At 38.9% G+C, this 11,622-nt stretch overlaps 1 protein-coding gene across 3 annotated transcripts in view; it reads left to right on the top strand.

The window, feature by feature from the left end:
- Window positions 1–8,374, top strand: part of nufip2 (nuclear FMR1 interacting protein 2) — a 10,197-nt gene extending 1,823 nt beyond the window's left edge. For all 3 annotated transcript variants that reach the window (XM_034889827.1, XM_034889828.1, XM_034889829.1), the window contains exons 2-4: window positions 556–2,238; window positions 4,983–5,015; window positions 6,242–8,374. In XM_034889827.1, coding sequence (XP_034745718.1) covers window positions 556–2,238; window positions 4,983–5,015; window positions 6,242–6,294 — 1,769 coding nt within the window. In that variant the 3' untranslated portion in view covers window positions 6,295–8,374. The remainder of the gene's footprint in view (window positions 1–555; window positions 2,239–4,982; window positions 5,016–6,241) is intronic.
- The last annotated feature ends 3,248 nt before the right edge of the window (window positions 8,375–11,622 follow it).

Raw genomic sequence — 11,622 nt, 5'->3', positions numbered from 1 at the left:
GGAATCCAATCGCGGGCCGGAACGAACGGCTTGGCGGGCCGCATTCGGCCCGCGGGCCGCCAGTTGCTGATCACTGCTATAAAGGTAAACCAGCAATGGTGCTTACCCTGTCCGGACAACATAGCTTTTGTAAAATTGACTGCTGCAATGAATTATCAGAAAATACTAAAGTTACCTATGAACACAATACATGGATTATTATCAGATTATAGTGCATATTTGTGGTTTGTATAGTACACACCAATTTAAATCTGGTTAGCAGAGACAAAGTGTTCCAAAACGAAATTCCAAATCTGATTGGGTGTAATTCATACTTACTTATTTATTTTAAATATGAGTATGATCGTGAGTACAGCATCAAAATCATTTTTTTGTATTTTGCTTATCATACAAATGAATACTTTACCAAAATTCACAAACTGTCACGTGAATTGACATACCTTTATTGTATTGTGTTAGCTGTAATGGTCTTTGACCAGTTATGCAGTTTTCTGCAAACTAGTGGAAAGAATTGTTGAGGTGTTGAGTATAAACTGATTTTGTTTCCCCTTTCAGGCAATAAAAAAGTAAACATCAGTGAGGAGGAGGGTGAGAAGAATCCACATCTATCTGATACTGTTGGTATGTCGCATCACCCCAACAGCAATGGTAACCGACACACAAGTAATACAAATGTGAAGCAGAAGTCCACACAAAAGCTGTACACGACTGTTCAAAAAGTGAGCAGCAAAAGCTTGGAGCATAAAGATATGGAACTTAAACATGACAAGGAGAAGGCTCTGGATTTGAATTATTTTGAGGGCGCGCTTTTGGATAAGAAAGACTCAATGTTGCTTCAAAATGGTGTTGTAAACTGTGGCTTAATTACAAATGGCTACTCCAGCAAGGACAATGATGGCAGCGGCTCCGAAGGTGGATATACTACGCCGAAGAAACGCAAGGCCAGATGTAACAACGGCAAGAACACTGATTATGTGATAAGAGAAAAGGAGAAAGACATGCAGCAAGGCAACACTACACAAGAGCACGGTGCTTTTATTCTTGACACAACTGAGAAGGGAGTGACTTCTAGACTTGATGGCATTAGAGTTGCCCATAAAGTAGATGCTCAGTCAGCAGCTAGACGGGCTGTTGTGTCAGAGGCTTCAGTGGGTGAATCTCAGAGGAAAAACTCTGATGGCAAAACAGTTGGCACTTTTGGTAAAAAGACTGAGGAAAGGCACAAAGCCAAGCTTTCCTCACCTTCAAAAGAAGACTCATGGACTTTGTTCAAGCCCCCTCCTGTATTTCCTGTGGACAATAGCAGTGCAAAAATTGTTCCCAAGATCAGTTATGCAAGTAAAGTAAAAGAGAACCTCAACAAAGTAGCTCAAGGTGGAGGAGAGGCACTGCCTCCTCCTGTTAGACTGTCACAGGTCCCTATGTCTGCTATGAAAACGATCACCTCAGCTAGCTTTACTAATGGCCCAGTTTCCGGAAACGGCAACAACTGCCCATCAGTGGGTACCTTCTTTGCTCCTGCTAGTAGTATTCAAACAGCCCCATCTATCCCAAGTGGCGAGAATGTAGCATCTCCTTTGGAAAGTAACTGTAGCTCTACAACCAGTCCAGTAGATGACGCATATGAGCTTAGAAAGTGTACTCTTTTAATTTACCCCTTAAATATGCAACCTGTGCTCCCTAGTGCTCGTCACCTTGACCCCCCGGCTGCTCAGACAAATCAGAAAGCCTTGGGAGATATCTTCCAGAATCAGTGGGGGCTTTCTTTCATCAATGAGCCCAACTTGGGACCAGAAGGAGGGGGTGGCCAAGTGCCCACAGAGGACAAGTCTACTGTGGTCACACCTCAAAGCGAGTGTCAGGCTGTTGCAGCCAAGGCGGCCCAGCCCTGCTTTGATGTAAGCTCATCATTCTTAGAGCCTGGCACTTTGGCTCAAGACCATGAGAAAAGGACTTGTGCCCCTTGCAATGTCTCTAAAACATGTTCTCCTGCTTGTTTGATGAGTGAGGAGGAGAACAAGCTGCAACCATGTGGCCAGGAAAAGACAAAAGTTGAGGCTAAGGGTGCAGGGTCTGCTGTGTTGGCCCCCAGTAAAGACATCGGTGCTAAGCCTGCACAGGGCCAGGTAACCACTGTGCTGTTTGGCTCATCTAAACAACAGGCCCACTCTAAAGACATTGGCAGAAGGTGTAGCTGGTCCTTTGATATTAAAGCTGCTGTCACTTATCACACTAAAGGTAACTATGACTATATCATTTATTAAGATGAATTTAGAACCATTTAAGTTGTAATCCTTAAAATGTAATTTCTGGTTAATTAGGCAACACCTCCGGTTTTGTTTGTAAAGGCAAGTATGATTTAATATTACAGCAATCACTCCATGAGCAGCTACTTGGTCAGAAATACAAGAGAAGAGCACCTTTTTACAAACTTTGTTGTCAAAATTGTTTTAGTGGAGGCATTCGTCAGTAATATTTGCATCTCAGGGTTTTTCCTGGCTCAGAATAGGCTGTCAAGCACTTAATCTCCTGCATTCTGGTAAATTATTATTCACTTATTTATTGTGGAAATGTCTTGCTTCATTTTAAGGAAAACACAAAATGCGGGTGGCAGGTATTCATAATATAATGCAGTAAGGCTCTCATGCATTCTGTATGGCTTTCAAATGTATGTTATCCCTGCTGAGTAGGGCTGCACATTTGACCTCGATAACGATAAATGAAATATATATATATATATATATATATATATATATATATATATATATATATATATATTGTGATTCGCCAACGGATACTGCGTTTTTAAGTTTTTTGTATAAAGTTAAAAAAAAAGTATTTTTCATGATGAAAATGTAAATAAGCTATGCAATCTATTTCTTAGCTACTAATTAATTTGTTAGTCCTAACTTTGAACATCAAATTGCGTTTTAAGCTGCTCTTTTTTTCTGCTTGTGGAGAGTTACGTAACACATGAAACTATATTGATGAGGACCGGTGAGTTAAATCGGTTTGTTGCGGTTAATGATTGGTTAACATTTAATTTCATTGTGGTTTCTTTTGGAAGGCTGGGTGCCAAAAATTGCCACTTATTAGCTAATAAATTAGCCTTAGTTAAACGCTAGCTATCACTAAACAGAAGGTAGTGTCTGGTGTGTGTGCTAGTGTTTGTGTGTGTGTCGGCCCACCCCCGCATTTGGTGACTGGCGAGTGTTTCAGCCCTGCACACGCGGTCGAATGTTTAAGGAGAAAGTAGGCCTATCAACAGAAATAAATGAAAATAATTGTTGTGGGAAAAATATGCTGATACCAGTTTTAGAATTTCGATGTCGATACATTTACGATTAATTGTCCAGCCCTACTGCGGAGTCAACACACGTGTAGGATTTAGGCCTCGTACACACTGCCTGCGTTAGCCGTCAGACGATCTGGCAAAAATGCTGGTCTTTCCATTCATTTGGAATGGGTGTAGTGAGTTTAGGCTGCGGAGGGGTTTGCCGCAGGGGGGACATTCAGAAGAACACAGTGGGCCTGCAAAGTTGAGACCGAGTCAACTTTTGGAGAAACACGCTGTCATGCTGCGGTGGCCAATCATGTAACCAATGTGTTTTCAGGCGGTGTGAGAATCGTGTAGAGTAAAAAAACGGGAAACATCACTGCCTTTATCGCTGCTGCAAGAAAGTTTTAAAACACTGAGGGGAAAAACAATCCACAAGCACTGAACTGACTGGGAGTTTGTGTAATAGCTGAATGTCTCCTGCAACAACAAATAGGGCTTGGGGAAAGAAGTTGATACAGCCTTGTATTGCGATATTTTCAGTGGCAATACCGTATGGATACACAGGCACCAGATGAGATTGTATCGGGACGCGTCTGGTGATTCCCACCCCTAACAACAAAGCACTCGCTATGTTTGCCTTGTCTTTTTTCTTTCTCTCTCGCCTGTGAAATAAAGCTGCCTTCAAGTGTGGTTGGAAACGTCGAGATCTGCAAACAATCTGAAGGAAAACTGTAATTGTGAAATATAAAGTTTACTTGTGCTACATTGGGGAGTTAAATAACAAAGACCTCACGCAATTGGGAACACTCCCACTGCGGTACAACCCTCTAGAAAATACACACTCTTTTGTGCGTTTCTGTTTGGGAAAGTAACATCTTTAAATGTGCATTTATCAATGGCACCTATTCACCTAACAATGCATTAATTCATTTGAATTAAAATGAGCATTTCTTCGCTCAGTTATGTTTGTATCGCAATATGGCAATGGCTTATTGTCCACAAATGTTAACTTTAATATCTCCAATAAAGTGCAGCTCACAGCCGCTTCTCTGCAACCTGTGTTCCGCTAGCTACGTGGAAATGCTGGAGAAGGTGGTGGCTCATGAGATTTAACAGCCCAAAGAGCTGAATAGCCTGATTTTGGACATTTATTTTGAGCAGAGTCCGGTACAGCCAGACTCTGGACATTAAATCTGATATTCCGATAGTGCTATCTTCACAGTCGAGGGTTCAGGTCCAGTTAAAACAATGCTGGCTCATCAGCGCCAGCTGCATGTGTAAGATATAGAGAGGGGAGTGGACTGCTGGCACATCTTACAAATGCACATGCTTTTAATGTGAAGCAATTGGCTGGAAATGTTTGGTTTGGATTAGCAGTAACTTAATACTGATGTGAGTGTCAGCGAGTTAAAAGTAAACCGTGAGGCTGATAATGATGAGATTGAATTACAAATCTCAAATCTCTGGAGAAGCATAGTGTCCTGACAACACCTCATGCATGCAAAGGAAATTTAAATCTTTTGCTGCAATGGCGTACGTTATTTTGTTTTTACTAACATTTTAAGGATTATAACTAAGCACTGGTAAGTCTCAAGAGATTTGATGCGGTGAATGAAGGAAACAACAAATTTGATCAAAATGAATGATAAACATTTTCTGAAAATATTAATGCTGAAATAATATGCTCTTTTTCCTTCAACAGAAATGGAATTCATTTTCAACTTGCAAAAACAAGGTAAACTAAACTTGTTCTCACTTCTTCCTAACCTCCATGGTTAGCAGTTTTCTCAAGAATTTGACCTAGAAATGTTCTGGCATATGAAACATATTTGTGAAAAATATCAACAGCTATAATGGGTGGGAGGCCAGGCTTTAAGTTACTTATATTCATAAGAGTGTGTGAAACCAAGGGTATGAATGTTTTGGTTCCAATCCAAATGGGATGTTAATTTAGAAAAACAAAAGGACTTAGTTTTAATTTTTTAATCAAATCAATTTAGAGTACCTTATTGACCTTTTAGAACTTACAGTGATTGTGACATTTCAAAATACTTGATACTAAATAACCATACTGCCTTGCTGCACATCGTCAACATGAAAACATGGAGGAACTAGACTGAGCTGTATACACTTCTGTCAATGTTATACTTAATCACAATCTGGCATTGACAACTGTTAGTTAGCTTAGTGTGTGGCTTTTTTTCTTCTTTTCTATGCAGTTAGAATCAAATTATTATTGTGCATGTACACCTATTGAATGACGTTTAGTTCATAAGTATTTGGTAACCTGATCTTGAAACTTCTAAAGCTAACTCGATGCTATGAATTACTCTACGTGAATAACATGTTGTTTCAGTTGTGGCACAGAGGTTGCATTAATGCCTTCAGCAAGCCTCTCCTAGGCAGTCAGCAGTATGTCATGGAATAACATAATTCCATTACTTAACAGCATAAACATAAGCAACCCAAAGTAATGACCTACAGAAACATGGTTAATTGGCCGTGACTGGTGTCTGGTCTTCTGCGACTCTATTGAGGCAAGTGAAATGCACCAGTTATTCCAAACAGTCTGTTGATGTCAACACAGACATGAGTTCAATGGGATATCAGGCTATGTTAGCTTAATGGTCACTCACCAGATAGAATGTAAAAGGCCATTGTTACTAGGGCTAGGTTTTGTTTGAAACTTTTTCATACTTGCAATATGTTCAATAGTTCAGTTTCTATGCTGATATCAAAACGGTGCAGACTTGACTTGGAGAAGTATAAAAGAATTTTAACAAAAACCTGTTTTTCATTTTACAAAAGAAGCCAACGTTTCGTAAATGTCAAGTAAATTAGCTTTCAAGAAGGTTAGTTAGGTTAAATAAAATGCCTGTTGTTTCACATTTTATGTGTTGAAGTCAGAGGTCTGATGACTGATATTGTGAATAATACCCCATTCCTACCCCTCTGCTGTAGATCCAAAAAGAGTAGTGGTTTATGATGAGACCAAGGATGGACCTGATCAGTGAGGTCAGTGGGCTACAGTGCTTCTCTTCTGAGTGCTGCGATGATCTACCTTGGGAATCATAAATCCTGTTGAACAGATAAAGTGACAACTGTGAAAACATTGATAGTTTAGCATGGCGGATTTTCCTTGGAATCTCCGGTGGAAATACCGACTTCTTTCGGGGGCATCAGACAAACACGCACACACTCTGGAGGGACGTTAAAGGAGTTGATCTGTGCCTCTCCAACACGACAAATGGAACTTTGGAGCTGTGGTAGTTGTTTGTCTCATGGCTCTTTAAGGATGATGTTCAGGAGTTCAACAAAGGAAGGTGTTATGGATTGCACCTCCCTAAGCCTTTATCCTGTTGAACTGCGGCAACCGTCAGTCTGACTATGGGATGCCTCAGTCATTTTCTTTCTTCGCGTTCAAATAAGTTCATTGGATATGTTAGACGTTATACATACACATCTGTGTGCAAGCTTGAATTCATCGTGGAAGAAAGGAGAACACTTTGCAAAGAATGCCTTGGAAGTTATGGAATTAAGATCATTGAGAGTTAAACTGTAAGTTAAGTGGAAGCTCATAGGTGAGGCGCCATACAGGAAGGGAAAACCTTGTCTTAAGTCCTTTTAGGGAATATAAGAGCCCAGAAATTAAATACTTGTTTTTTTTCTTTCATACTGTTTTGTCTGCCCTAACTTGAGTGTTATCCACACTGCAGTTTGACCCCAGAGCACAGGTACAGAAGTGCCCAATTTAAAGAAAAGCTATGCCCCTTCATTTTTAATGTTTATTTACAGTTGTACTCAAGATTTTAAAATCAGGTCTCAGTAAAAGGAAAAAGCTTTTCCTCTTAAAGCTTTTAATACATTGCATGCATATTGTTATAAGGTCAGTGCAGACTGTTCTTAAATTCTGATTCATATAAACCCTTTAGTATATGAATGCTGATTTTAGGAATTAACTGAGTAATGCATTAAGAGGCATTGCTACCAATAAGGTCTTCTGCGAGTTGTGCTATTTGTTCAGCAGTAAGACTCAGGATGTCTGCATTCATTTCTATGTAAAAACTGTTCAATTCCTCTCTTCAAAGGAACATGAGTTGCGTTTTACAACTGAGATTTTTGTTTTGTTTTTCCTGACTCAGCATTTGGTCTTTACTTTTCTGTCTTATGTCATTGTATTTCTTGCATGGTTTCTTGTGGAAATGAATGAGTTGTAAGTCACTGTTCATTGCCATACAAAGATAACTGCAACACAACAACAATTGCAATACTAATCTAGGTTCCCCTACTAGCCACTTTGTCAAACTGTGTTGAAATGTGAAAATGAGTTGTACTATTATGTTTTTATTGTTAACATTTTACATTTGCAAACCAGTGTGCAATAACACCGTGTGATCCATACAATGTGTGAAATGGGTTATACGGAGCTACAAAATCATCACCCAAGATGCTGGTTGGGTTTGTTCAAAAATGTTCAAGGTGCGTTTTCATTTTGTTGCACAAATTCTTAAGTGGTCTTTGCTAAAGAGCTCACGTTGAAAGATCTAATTAAATCTAGGAAGCCCAAATTTGCTAACTGGCCAGCTGTGACTTATCTTTCATCAACATCTCCAAATCAGGATTGGGTTATTCAACATAATAAAAGGAACTGTCCAGGTTTCTTTTCTCTAGAAGATATGATTTGGTTAAATTGTGGATTACTAGCACTTTATGTAAACTAATTGCTTTTATCTTTTAATTCCTAGAGAGAGATATATGTGTAGTGACTGAGAAATACTCCTTAACAGAATGGCTCTGGGCTGTTACTTTTCAGAAAAAAAACAGTTAAGAAATACAAATTTATTATATTTAACTCAGGTAGTGTTGATAAAGCCATGACTATGTTAAGTATTGTTTTTGCCAAATGGCCCCTGTCATGTTATGTTCTCAAATTGAAATTGTTGAATTGGAGTCCAACTATATTGTCTCATATGATGTTATGACAAAACACCAAATATTTTGAGGAAAACTGTCATGGCATGCAAGGTGCTGTCATTGTCATTTTGGGCTCTAAAAACTATACGTGTTCCGGTTTATTTACCCTTTAAAAAAACACATGGCTCCATGTGCTGTTTTCTATGTATACTAGACTGTAATCTTGCAATTTTCAATGGTTCATTTTCTCCCCGATCAAGCTGTTGGTTTCTTCTTGCTGAACGTCAGTGGAGTTTCTATTGGGGAGCTACTCTCCGGGTATGAGCTTTCAAGTATACTTCTTTCCACTGTGTCCTGATTCGGCAGCACTGCAGCTTGTATTCGTGGGCAGAGAGGGAAAGTTGTAACTGCCGCCAGTTCTTGACATTTAACTTCCACGTCTAATCTTAGTCAGCTCTCTGGTATTTAAAATGCTTTGTTTTTTGGCTTCCATTGTACAGCGTGTGATGTGTATTATCAAATGCTGCCCTCTGAATAAGAACAATTGTGTTGGCTTTGGTGGATGACAAAGCAAGGACATTTGAGGAGAGATTGCCCATTAGCTTTTAGATTTTATTGTTTTTCTGTGCTTGTGGAATTTGACATTCAGTCTGGCATGAAGTTACACAAATCTTAGTTTTTTTATTTCTTCTGATTGCCCATGATCCATTGACAAAGTGACATAATCAGGTTCCCATATGGTAAAGTCAAAATTGTTCAGACTGGAAGCATTATCAGCAGACAGTGATGCATCTGTAGGCTTCTAAATGTAAAACAGGGTGATCAAAATGAGTAGTATGTGATGTAACTGGAGTCTTACATTTTAAAATATTTTTTTGTCTTGCTTTTTGAGAGTACCGGTAGTCCTGTACAGGGATATCAAGGGAATCTCCCACTCTCCCACCCCTAAGGCTCCTCTTTTTGAAGCACTTAATTCAGCAAAAGGCAATGTTGAATATGCATTTATAAAGATAGGACTATTATTTAGCACTGTAGCCTGTAAACCAAAAACAGGTTCTTGGAGCTAAGTTAATCAGAGATGGGGGGTGGTGGGGGGGGTTAAGTGACTGGCTGTTGGTGTGTGAGAGAGTGGCCTGAACATGTGGAGTTTATATCTCCACCCACTCAGGATGTACAATCACCTCAAGGACGCTGATGCAGGTTGTGAGTGACGAGTTCAGCCTCGTTTTGTGGATGTGTGCATAGCGAGTTCTTCCTATAATATGCAAGTTCCTCGTATATTTCAAATCTACCCCCCCCCCCCCCACACCTTGTTTCAAGTTCAGGTGCCTGTGTGGAAAAAAATATACTTTTACAGCAATTTTGATTGTTTAAAATCTGCTTCCAGCGTATATCTGTGCCATTGTTTTTCTTTTTTTCGTAACATTTGCAATGCTGTTTTTAAGTTTTCTTACTGATAATCCTAATTTCTTCTTTTCTTAAACAACATGGACGCAGCTGAAAGCGATTAGCATTTTATGTGTTTAGTAGTTTTTGAAATTGTCATGGCTTGTGTTCAGAATTGTGTCACCTAAAAGCCAAAATCAGTTTAAATGGGACGGATGACAGCCGCTTGCTGGCGTATACTCGTGCCAGCCCGTTATCAAGATAATGTCTGATGTAGCACAACTGATTTGAACTGATTTAACAAATTACTGTTTTACCATGTTTATAAAATGGTTTTATTTTTGAGTTATAACCTAATTTATCCATAGATTCACAATTAGGATGAGACTGAAAGGAATAAATGATACAGAAAATGAAGATGTCTCATTTTTTGTAAGTTTTGGATGATTTAGTTACTGGTAAATGCAGATATAGAACTATTATTTCCCCCCAATAGCACCAATGTTACTCTTTTCCAGCAGATTTTCTACAAATTACTTTAAAGAAATTAGTTAAATAGTCGTGATGGAGTGATGAGCTTTGAAACACTGCATCTCAGAGTTCCTCATAATATATTTTTATTTGTAGTGATGTTGATCATGTTGTGAGCGTGAGTGAGGTATTAACGTGCGGTTCAACAGCTCTGAAATCTGCTTTCGCCAAAGGTACACTACTCAGATATTCAGCTAGTGAATGGCAAGCGCACAGACTGGGGGGGGGGGGGGGGGGGGGGGGGGGGGGGGGGGGACGTTCTTGATGATGTCCTAAACAGCTTTTTGACATCGTGGAGTTTTTATTGAAGAAAAGTCACTACTGTAGCAGCTGAATGTCACTTTGAGTGTGTTGTTATACGGTGTGAGAGAGGAGCAGTCCTCAAAAGATAAACAAATACCGAAAGTGCTGCTTCTTCATCCAGTAATCAATCGTCTGTAATGGGAAATGCTGGACTCTGGTGTTTATGCTCTACTTAAAAACTGTCCCCCCTTTTAAGCTGTCATTGCCTCTTGTGGAAATGTTTTAATTCAGGGGGCTTTTTGTTTTATTCAATGACACCTCAGAGGTACAATGTTTATAATTCCACACATGATGAATAAAGAAAAAAAAAGGGGCAACATGTTGGTTCAGTCATGAAAAGAGGCGATATGTTGCGCCCATGATCGTTTTGTTTCTCCGTCATCTCAAAAGGATGTTGTGCTCGATGCATTTTTTTGGTCTGCTCCTCATCACTTTTACATCTCTTGCCCCCCTAAAATATGAGGCAACAACATTTCTTTGTTAAATGTCTTACAAGTTGACATTTACGTTTTTAATTGAGCAGTCTGTTTATTAAACTTTTGTTTGGAATTTAACAGAAGTGTCACATTACATGTTCATTTTTTTTTTTTTGAAGCATGATAATAACCCTCAAATTCCAAACAATGTAATAGTCTATATAAAAGAAACTTCAAGTGTTCACAATTTTAGTTTCCATTAAAATGTCAAGTTTTCATGAATAATTCTGTGGTTTTTGTGTGGTGTACTATTTCTGATGTCACGTGTGAACTGTAAACAGTGGTCATGCGGATTCAGTTCACATATTGCAAACCTACAGTATATTATACAGTATATTAATTACACCTGTAACTCTCTGCAAGGCTGGCCTTAAGATCAGCTAATACAGCAGGACCGATCTTATCTACATGGATACATGCCACCACAACTAAAACACAATAACTACATTATTTCTAATGTACCCAATTGTAAGATACTTCTTTACTGGGATATATATATATATATATACACAGTGCATGTTATGCTGCTTTACAATTATACTACACTACATCAGTGTACTGGCACTAGTACACTTTTTACTCCACTACTGTACATTTAATCAAGAGCTTTACTTACTAAAGATTGTACGTACAGTAGGATCACCTTTATAATTATGACACAAAACCTATTTTTCAGTGCAAACAATTAGTTAAAATCAGTTTTAATTTCTCAAAATCTTAATGCAATTTTGG

Source organism: Etheostoma cragini, chromosome 13, assembly GCF_013103735.1.
Source record: "Etheostoma cragini isolate CJK2018 chromosome 13, CSU_Ecrag_1.0, whole genome shotgun sequence".
Lineage (NCBI taxonomy): Eukaryota > Metazoa > Chordata > Actinopteri > Perciformes > Percidae > Etheostoma > Etheostoma cragini.
This window is presented reverse-complemented; position numbering and strand designations above follow the sequence as displayed.